This window comes from Micropterus dolomieu, linkage group LG23 (genome assembly GCF_021292245.1).
Source record: "Micropterus dolomieu isolate WLL.071019.BEF.003 ecotype Adirondacks linkage group LG23, ASM2129224v1, whole genome shotgun sequence".
NCBI lineage: Eukaryota > Metazoa > Chordata > Actinopteri > Centrarchiformes > Centrarchidae > Micropterus > Micropterus dolomieu.
Window position 1 is genome coordinate 5,680,076 of NC_060172.1, and position 10,753 is coordinate 5,690,828.

At 43.6% G+C, this 10,753-nt stretch overlaps 1 protein-coding gene across 1 annotated transcript; it reads left to right on the forward strand.

Moving 5' to 3' along the window:
• The first annotated feature begins 438 nt into the window (after positions 1-438).
• On the forward strand, positions 439-6,393 carry LOC123962604. Its single transcript, XM_046038765.1, has 5 exons — positions 439-489; positions 1,754-2,329; positions 4,992-5,197; positions 5,636-5,750; positions 6,022-6,393. Exons 2-5 carry the CDS (start codon positions 1,862-1,864, stop codon positions 6,181-6,183), a joined length of 951 nt encoding a protein of 316 aa, XP_045894721.1. The 5' UTR covers positions 439-489; positions 1,754-1,861; the 3' UTR covers positions 6,184-6,393.
• The last annotated feature ends 4,360 nt before the right edge of the window (positions 6,394-10,753 follow it).

A 10,753-nucleotide genomic window follows, 5' to 3' on the forward strand; every position in this document is an offset into this window, starting at 1 on the left:
AATAGAGGTTCTGTCAGAAATGACCTAGACCTCGTGATTTTTGTATTTGCCTATTATAAGGCTATATTTATTAACAGAGTAGAGATGTAACTTCTTCTACATCTGCTAATGTTTGGAAAATGATGACCAGCCTATAGGCCCTGACAGGACGCGATATAACTGCATTACAGGTATCAGGGACAACTTTAAGTTCCAGCCTCCCCTCTTTATTTGTGTAACTCGCATAATGTGGATTTTTGGGTCTATTCTATTCATTCATTCTTTACTTTGTCAACACAGTCTTCTTTCTAAAGCACAAATAGATCAACAGCTAGGGTACGCGTTTTATTTACGTGATTGTAACCTGGGGAGAGTTTTAAAACACCAATTTCACCAATTAGAAATAAGATAGGAGTCATGTGATCATTTCAGTACCTCCTCCCCAAACAGATGTGGTGGTTTTCAAGGCTGGAAACAGTTCATTCAGAATATCTAGAGAAAGAACTTGAGGTAAGAAAGTACCAGAATATTTTTTGTTTAGTATCTATACTATTGAAGATAAAATTGTGTGACTTCCTCTATAAGGACTTTATTGATTTTAATATGTTCTTGATTTAAATATCTTTACAGAGTGCCCTATGCAGTCTCTGGGCTCTTTGTAACAAAGGAACACCATGTATTTGACATCAGCTCACGAGCTCTGTGATATTCTTGTAGACGTCTGAATTGGCGCCAGCTGTAGTGAACTTTGTTTAAAAGTCTGAGAACTCGAGCTAAAATATTCAGCGAGTTATTGTTGCCGAAGCAAAAAGTGTTACAACCAAACCCGGTTTCATGCTGCTGTAAATGTTGTTTTAGATGCTTAATGATTGTTTAGCTGAAGTGAAGGGGATGCTCTGCCTTAACCCTGTCTGTCTGTCTACACTTCGTGGGTTAAAGAGTAATATTACGAACAGTGACATCAGGCAGGGAGAGTGAGAAATTACCTCATGTTATAACAATGTGCTGGTCTCAGTGTAGCGGTTAAAACTTCACGTAGAGACTGAAATTTTATTTTGCTGTCATGCATTTGCACTACATACCAATGTAAAAAAATACACAATTAAACAACATCGCTGCCACTTAAATAACCAAATAAAAGCAATATAAGAAATACATGATGCAGTGATTCCGTGTTGAATCACCGCAGTTATGTAATAAGAAATAAGAATACGACAGCAGGACAAACAGTTTCTGCTCTGTGAGTTTCACTTTCAGCTAAACAGAAACTCTGGAGTCACAGGAGGAAAGCAGAAACCAGAGTAAACGTTCAGAGAACCTGCAGCCTCACTGCTGGACGCCTCGTTTCTACCCCGACAGGATGCGGTTTTTAATTTGAATGAGCTTTAAATGCTTTGCAGTGAATGTGTTCAAATTTACTTTCACTTCTGATTCCTGAGGGAAGCTTGTCACAGACACAGAGACACCTGATGCTTACTAATCAGTTTTTAAAATCCGTCCCACTGTTGGTTTGAGAGGTGACGGCAGCAGCGCACACAACTGATGATCTTAAAGTGAGGAGGCAACAGGAAGTGTTGTGGGAGGATGCAGACCCAACCTGTGATCTGATTCTGTTGTCAACATGGCTGAGGCGTGTGTGATAAAACTAAATACAACCATCTGTTGAGGGAAGGAACAGATAAGGGGGAAAAAAAAGGCCTGTTTGTACCCGTCTCCTTCCTCACATGCTGACTCACACAGATCATTCATACTATTTCTTCTCTCTTTAAAACAGGAACTAGGTGTGGTTTATAAAGACCAGATCAGAGATCACTCCTCTCCAGAGCAGACTGAGCAGATACATTAGTTCATCTTTTTAATCGACATCATTCCTCACTTGACCATGTACACCCGATGCAACAGGAGAGGACATCTTGAATGTGTTGTTGACAGTCAGCACTTGAAGCTGGATGATTTGAAAGAGGAAGCTCTGAAAATAAGGCTGACAAACCAGTACCTTTACAAAAAAAACATCCCGGCTTCCCCTCAACCAGAGTTTCATGTGTCTCATCTGAAACACGACACAAACCAAACTGGACTAAGAGGCATCAAGACTGATGAAGGCTTCAGGAACCCAGGCAGAGGCTCTCTGCTGTGGTGGAGTCTGGCTGTGGGACCTGATGAGATAGCGTCAGCTGAGAGGAGGCTCCTGGAGACGACCTTCCCGGACCGGACGGAGGAGCAGGTCCAGATGCAGCAGAGCTTCCTGGAGAAGTTTACCACCTCCCCGGCCTTCGAGCAGACCTCCAGGCTGGGCTCGTACCGCTTCATCTTCCCCCTGGAGGAGGTGCTGGAGGCCTACAGCGTGCAGGTACTGAGGGTCGGGTTATCTTGACTTTTCCACAAACTTTTAATGCAGTGAGCCCTGAATGCTCCAGACAAACCTTTTTTTAATAGGAGCACTGCACCCCCTAACTGAACATTTTCTCCTGCTTGCTATTTCCTTAGAAATTTTTGGTCAAGTTGATAATTAACGGAAGATCAAAACAGCCAGTCAGATGGTGCCCTCGACCAATCCAGTCAGAAACAGTGGTTCTTGCCTTTACCGCCACGGCCTCTTCTGACTCTAACTCGTTGACCTCTGCAATTTGTTGCTGTAAAGGGCCTGGATCTGGTACAGGAGGAGGAAATGGTTTGTTTCACCATGGTTGACGTTTACAGACAATTATTTTGATTACAGGCAAGTGTAGATGACGTTTAATACGCAGGTGACTAAACACTTACGGTCCCTCCCCCTCTCACACACATTGGCCAACTCTGGCAGACTCGCTCCCTCCTCGATTTTTAACATGAAATTATAAAAACAAATGTTGCATTAGCAGGTCGCAAAAGTGCAAATAGTTCAAAAAAATACTTGCACGCAAGTATTGAAAGGAAACCGTTTCAGTACAAGTTTAAGTCACTCAGTGAGTTCTGGTGTTTTTATGTTCCTCCAGTTTTGTGAATGAAATTATGATTAAACCTGTCAGTATTAATCCAGACTGTGGTTTGGTGACACCTTGTGGTAAAAGTGTTTCATCACCAAGCAGACATAACTTCAGGGAGTCTGGTAAGGGCTGTTTATTCACGTATCCCCAGCACAGACTTCCAAAAGGTAAGAGCGTTCCCATACGTGGTTAAGAACGCCTTCTTACATTTCCAACACTTCCTGTCTCGTATCGGGCCCCCTAAATAACTTTAGAGCAGTGTAAAAGTATCTGTGTATAATTTTGTAATAAGTAAATTAACATCTCTTGTGGCCCAGCCAGTGCTGGTTATTATATCATCAGAATCAGAATCATTAAACGCTTTATTACCAAATAGTATTTTACACGTACGAGGAATTTGCTGTGGTGATAAAGACATAAACATACAGGTGAAACAAACAGATGTAAACATATATAAATACTGAATAAACAGATGCAAGTTATAGGAAGTACATCCTCTGCTGGGCCTTCTTGGTGAGGGAGGTGATGTTCAGCTCCCACTTGAGGTCCTGGCAGATGATGGTGCCCAGGAAGCGGAAGGAGTCCACAGTGGCGACGGGGGAGTCGCACAGGATGATGGGGGAGGGTGGGGCTGGGCTCTTCCTGAAGTCCACGACCATCTCCACTGTCTTCTGAGCGTTGAGCTCCAAACTGTTCTGGCTGCACCAGGTCACCAGATGGTCGATCTCCCACCTGTAGGCGGACTCGTCCCGACCTGAGATGAGCCCAATGAGGGTGGTGTCGTCCGCAAACTTCAGTAGCTTGACAGACTGGTGACTGGAGGTGCAGGTTTTGGTGTACAGGGAGAAGAGCAGCCTTGAGGGGAACCGGTGCTGATGGTCCTGGAGTCAGAGACATGTTTTCCCAGCTTCACGTGCTGCTTCCTGTCTGTCAGGAAGTCTGTGATCCACCTGCAGGTGGAGTCAGGCACGTCCAGCTGGCAGAGCTTGTTCTGCAGCAGGGCCGGGATGATGGTGTTCCACAACCAGGATCCTGGCGTAGGTTCCTGGGGAGTCCAGGTGCTGGAGGATGTAATGAAGGGCCATGTTTCCTGCATCATCTACAGACCTGTTGGCTCTGTAGGGGAACTGCAGGGGGTCCAGGAGTGGGTCTGTGATTAGTCCAGTGGTCCTTGGTTTCTTGGGGACAGGGATGATGGTGGAGGCTTTGAAGCAGGCTGGCACATGGCATGTCTCCAGTGAGGTGTTAAAAATGTCTGAACACCGGAAACAGCTGATCAGCACAGTGCTTCAGGGTGGATGGGGAGACAGAGTCCGGCCCAGCTGCTTTGCGGGGTTTCTGCCTCCTGAATAGCCTGTACCTCCCTCTCTGAGATGGAGAGAGGGCGGAGGGGTCGGAGGGGAGCCCCTGTCTGGAGGAGCTTCAGACAGATCACAAACTACAAACCCAAAGCCCTGGTGCAGAGAACTGGTATTTTAATCTCTCTGAGTACAGTCGTTTAGCTTCTTGCACCACGGCCCTGTTTCCACTCCTAAACGCCTCCTTCTTTTCCAGCCTTAGCTGTCTGAGTTTAGCTGTGAACCAGGGTTTGTTCCTGTCGAACAATGAGGCGCTGTGCGTTATGTTCGCTACTCAAAGAGCTTCTGTATCATATCGTCATGTCCCTCCAAACTCCTGTTAAATTTGAACACACTCCCTACACTGTTCTTTTAATGAAGGCGTTTTCAGAATTCTGGGTCGGACGCAGCTGATTACCTGATCGTTGATCTGACGGAGTGTACTGTGTATACTGAATACTGAGCTTTGCTCTGTCTGTCTGGACTGAGTCTGTAGTGTTGGGGAAAGAGGCTTCTGAAGCGCTGAATCAATTTAAAGCAACTGTGTTTGATCCAATGAAAATGGCACCACCTACTGGGCAGCTCCTGGTGTTGCATTTATCTGAACAGTCTGTGTTTTTATTGCTTTTACTGTTATTTTGTTCAATACAGCTTGTTTTATAAGAACTGATCACTTTTAATTCATTGAAACCTCTTTTACTGTCTCCAGTTTTGCTGCGGCGCTCAGCCCGTCATGCGGGTGTACGAGACCGTCCTGTACAAACAGGAAGTGATGTACGTTGTGCTGATCCACAGCCCAGCCAATCAGGAGCAGTTCTCTAAATATCCTTTGCTGACTGACGACCCAAACTCTGTCTGCACCTACAGAGACGGCTGCTTCATCTGGAGGCCTCAGGCCATGAGTGAGACACACAGGTAAGAACCAGAAACTCTGTGACACCTGAACTAACTGCAGATGCCGTTATTACAGACAGTGAACTAACTGCAGATGCCGTTATTACAGACAGTGAACTAACTGCAGATGCTTGACTAGGATTGTAGACCTGCCCACTTCCGGGTGGTTGAGTGAGTCTCTATGTGTTCATGCTTAGTGACCACTCATCAATAATCGCAATCTTTTATGCAGAACAAGTCCAACATTTGAAAGTTTACTATAGCATGTCAAACTTTTTTAATGTCCTGCCCATCCAGTGACATTGATGAGCACATCAACAGACTTAGGAACAGCTTCTAACCCAGAGCCATTTGAGAACTGAACACAGCCAACACTGATGCTCGTCTGTCCCACCATCGTTACAGACAGTGAACTAACCGCAGACACTCGTCTGTTTCTGCTGTTCTGTTTTGTGTCAGGTATAAGTTGATCCGGAGACGTGATGAAATGCAGATGGAAGCGGTGCGGATGAAGCGTACCCCTGAGTTTTATGTTTGGGATCATGTCGCCGTTGCACTGCATGTGGATAAACAGGTACCTCCACTGTTCTCACTCTTTCCTGACACGCTGGATTTTTCTTTCCATATTCTAGAGATAAAGTGTAGAGTGCCAATGGGATCTGCAGGTTCTGGTTCTGACACATAGTCCTGAATTCTACTGTAGCCTATTGTACTTTGATCAAACAATATCAGTAATCTGAGTCTGAATCGTGGCTGCTAACAGTCCAGCCCTGCACCCTCACAGCTTCTCGCAGACCCTGCAGCTGTTCTGCTTGTCATCTTCTTCTGTTCTCTGACTTTTTCAGGTGCTGAACTTTGATCCTGACCGACTGAGAGAGAACCTCAGGTGGTGTGATAAAGCAGCAGTTCCAATCTCTCGTCCTCACACTTTTGATTACCTGATACAAGCTGAGGACTTTGTTGAAGGACTGTGGCCCGACTGTCCCTCTGCACTGCAGAAAACTTGACACTTGACTTGTTTTGTTGTTCTTTAATTAGGGTGTATTTCATGTTCATTGATGAAGGAAGTTTTTCTTTGCCTCTGTAGCCTAGTGCTGCCCACGGTCGGAATTGTTGGGCCTCTGTAAATAATATCACAGAGTACAGAGTTGAAAAGTGCTAGGAGGTAACTGTTGTTGTGACTTGGCGCTGTATAAATAAAATGCAATGTAATGATATTTTTCTATTTTCTTTAAAAAGATCAAATTTTTGTAAAAGCATATAATAAAACCAGGGCATTGGCCTCAAAACAATGACTGAAAAACATTAAAGTTAGTATTTGTTTATTTTAAAATTCTAAATTTGTTTTAAGCCTGTTTGTCGCTAGCCAAAATTAGCATCCCAGCTAATATCACAGTTAATGTGAATTACAGATGCACCTTGCTAACCAAGCTAGCTAGCTCCACCCTCTCGTCCAAAACATGGTCACATCTGGTTTTAAAAAACCAAGATGACGGCGGCCAAAATGTGTGAAAAAAACTTGCGGCTTCAAAATGGTAGTCCACAAACCAACGTGTGACGTTACCGTAACTACATCCATTTCTTTTATACGTGCTGTGGCTAAAATAAGAAAATTGTTAACTAAGGGCCCTTTCACACCTACAGCTGGGCGATATGGCCTAAAATATTATCACGATAAAAAAAATGTCATACTAGGGATGGGGATCGAGACCCGGTTCCAAAAGGACTCTGTTCAAAAATTTCTCAAAACCCGAAAATCAATAAGGTTCTAGCTTATCGATACTGCTATCGAGACTTACGGGTCCTATAATGTAACGTACTGTCTCGAGCGTCAAATGTGATTTAATTTGAAACACAATGCAGAAGAAAATCATCAGGCTGCAGTCTCTGCCTGCTCTCTGTCGGCGCACACACACACAGCGGCAGCAGAGCGAGACCGGTGGAATAACGTTACGGTGAGGGTTAAGTTAGCTCCAAACTACTGTAACGTTAGTTGATGACAGCTGCGCTCTTTACTGTAAGTACGTGCAGTAAAACCTTCACAAGTGAAAAGACAATACTTTATCAATACACCTGTCTGTAAGGTGACGTTAAACAAATGGTTCATAGCTGACCGGGTCCGGTCTGTAGTCTTAAAAACTGAGCTGCTGGCTGAGACAAACCAGCCGCTCCTCCTTCTACCTGGTAACGTTACCTGCATCCGGGGAGAGACGAGGAGGGACTGATACAGACTGATGTTCTTTCTAAACGTCACTTCTTGTGATGTCAGATAAAGTTATTGAGTTACTTTGTTGTTGTAAACATTAATGTTGCTGCTCTAGAAACAACATTTAGCTGGATTTAAAATATTAAATTAAAAACAACCTGGCAGTTAATATGCACACTCCATCCATCGTCAGCCGCTTATCCTGCGTACAGGGTCGCGGGGGGCTGGAGCCGATCCCAGCTGAAAGGCGGGATACACCCTGGACTGGTCGCCAGTCCATCGCAGGGCCATAGACAGACAACCACTCACATTCACACCTAAGTACAATTTAGGGTCACCGGTCAACCTAGTCCGCATGTCTTTGGATGGCGGGAGGAAGCCGGAGCACCCGGAGAGAACCCACGTAGACACGGGGAGAACATGCAAACTCCACACAGAAAGACCGGGACAAAAGGGGTTTGAACCCACAACCTTCTTGCTGTGAGGTGACAGAGCTAAACACTGCACCACTGTGCCGCCCATGTACACTTCAATATATGCTTATTTATCGCAAGTGATATGTCATCTCAATATATAACGTTCTTGCACGTTGAATCTTTTCCTCATACCGTGCAGGCCTACGTCAGGCCCGTTGGGTCTGGTCTTAAATAATAACCATCACTAAATAATAGTAAAGTATCGATAAAGAATCGGATCGTTAAGCAGTCTCAATAAGGGTATCAATATCAATAAAAATTTACGATCCCCATCCCTATGTCATACCATTTGATAATTAGATAATTATCAGGATAAATGTCAAATAATTATTTCTTTCAAGTTTAAAGACAGATTTTTGCTCCTGAGTGAAAGTCGAAGAAACCTGATGGTAAATATCATCATAGAGTACGGTCTAGACCTGCTCTTTCATGAAAAGCGCTGTGAGATAACTGTTGTTGTGATTTGGCGCTATATAAATAAAAATTGAATTGAATTGAATGGTTAATTGTGGTTAAACCTTTCTGCACGGTCAGCACTGTTTGGCATCAACACTTGATGCCAAACAAACAAGAGGCAGAACATTCAAAACAATTATGATAAAGATATTTTTTTTCAAAACATGTGATTAGTAAATATTTATTTCAGTGCCTTTGCCTCAACAAAATAAGCATAAGTTTGTGATTCAAATGAATTAAATCAAATATTTATTGACAATATATTTAACATTTGCCCTGTGACCCGACCCCGGATAAGCAGATGAAGATAGATAAATGAATATTTAACATTTGTTATAGCCTATTGTTATTGAATAAAATTATATTGATAATTATTATTATTAATTGTTGCCCAGCCGTAGCACAAACCTGAAAGTCCGCATCAAGGTACGAACCAAAGTTCATGTTTTGACACATTCGGTTAAATTTGTTTTTTTTCACGTTGCAATTGACCCTTCGCTAAGCCACGCCCGAATACACAGCTGACCAATCACAGTGCAGTATAGGACTTGCTCTAACTGAGGTTTGACACTTTCATGGCTGCGCTCCAGTGACTCTAATGCAAAAAGAGTCGTTTTCTAGCTTTTTCTAGTGTTTTTCTAAGATCTGGTCAAACGCTGTTCCTGGGGCATCTTGTAATAGTTACAGCAGCTACCCAGAGAGGTTGAAAGGAAAAGTACAATTTATTCTCTTTCCAAAACCTAAAATAAATCCAGAAACATGTCAGCTGTGGATTGCTGCTAATGTAATGTTAGTTAGCTAACGCTAGCTAACGTCCTACTGAATGTAACGTAATAAAGCCCTGCTGTTCTGCTTTGCAATGATTGTAATAGTGAACAGACGCCTACCAGCTGTACAGGAACACTGTTGTTCCTTAATATCGTTGTCTTTTGTCTCAATCGTCTGGGATGCGTTGGTTTACTGGTACTGTGTGATCGGTAGGCTTTAGCTTCTATCATTATCTTTTTCACGTCAGTCTGAGTCAGTTTGAGTCAGTCTGGGTCAGTCTGGGTCAGTTTGAGTCAGTTTGAGTAAGTCTGGGTCAGTCTGGGTCAGTCTGGGTCAGTCTGAGTCAGTCTGGGTCAGTCTGGGTCAGTTTGAGTCAGTTTGAGTAAGTCTGGGTCAGGCTGAGTCAGTCTGGGTCAGTCTGGGTCAGTCTGAGTCAGTCTGAGTCAGTCTGGGTCAGTCTGGGTCAGTCTGGGTCAGTCTGTGGGAGTGAGGCCCCACGAGGCCTCTGGCCCGGTCTGGGGGGTTTTCCTCCCACACACTGAGAACTCTGAGGTCTCTGAGGCAAGCCGATGGTGTGAACACAAGATGCCTGAAGGAGGACCTGGCAGACAACACTGAGCGCAGGCTGGATGACAACAGAATTATGTTCGCTCTAAAACCGTCACATTTGGCCATCTGATGAAGACCAGCGCTAACAAACTTCTCACCACACAGAAGTCTCTCTCTGCTGAGGCCGCAACAAGTCCCAACTCCTCAAGGAGTTCCACCAATTCAAGTGTCATGGCATCACAGGAGACAATCTGCACAAAGTACTCACCAGAGTCTCCACACTCCCAGAGTCAGACGAGATTCGAGATTGGATTCACGAGATCAACACGAGACGCGTGTTTTTTATATTTAGATTTTAACACTATTTTTAAGAAATCTAGTGCTGAATTATATGAAAATTTAGCATTAAACACTTTATTTCCTTCATTCTGATTATTTTTTCTGCACCAGTTTATGGTGATTGTTTTATTTATGTAAAGAGAAACACATAATTCAAGTGGCAATTGACAATTCAAACTCTATAGCCTAACTGTAACAATGTAAAGAAGTGCAGCTTTCAGGCATTCGGTGTTGCTTTCAGATCCGTTTCTCGTGTAGATCAATTTCTCCCCTGTAATATCATCCCTGCTGATCATGATTTAGTCTTCCCTCCCTTCCCTAGTGTCTTTGTGGAAGTAACCTCTTTGAATGTGACTTTGGCTCATTTTGACCTTAATGAGAAATAAATTAATTTTAATTCAGTTAGAAATTCCTGGAACTTAATAGCTCCTGTGTTTCAGCAGCTTTTCTGCTCATGGTCAAAACTTTCTGCACATTCAGAATCTCTCCCACAGATTTGTGTTCTCTGACAGGTCCAGAAAAGAGTCCTAATATTAAGAGACAATGTCTTCATTTGATGAGAAGTCTACCTGCTCTACACTCTGCGGTGCATTACGTTATTAAGTAATGTTATCCCCTTCAGTCCATTTGAACGACGCAGTTTGAGACTGCATGTTGCATGTGAAACCGAAAGTAACTGAAACACTTGTGATCAGGCAGAAATCTCACTACATATTCACACACATGTTAACTTCCATTGAAGCTCACAGTCCCAAACAGAGCAGGCTGCGCTTCAGTTATTAG

What these genes read in the sequence shown, in the direction of transcription:
- LOC123962604 (XM_046038765.1), top strand. Translation starts at nt 1,862, where the DNA reads ATGTACACCCGATGCAACAGGAGAGGACATCTTGAATGTGTTGTTGAC. An exon ending in TGGAGGCCTACAGCGTGCAG is followed by an intron (nt 2,330 to 4,991) that starts GTACTGAGGGTC and finishes TACTGTCTCCAG; the next exon opens with TTTTGCTGCGGCGCTCAGCC. An exon ending in CACTGCATGTGGATAAACAG is followed by an intron (nt 5,751 to 6,021) that starts GTACCTCCACTG and finishes TGACTTTTTCAG; the next exon opens with GTGCTGAACTTTGATCCTGA.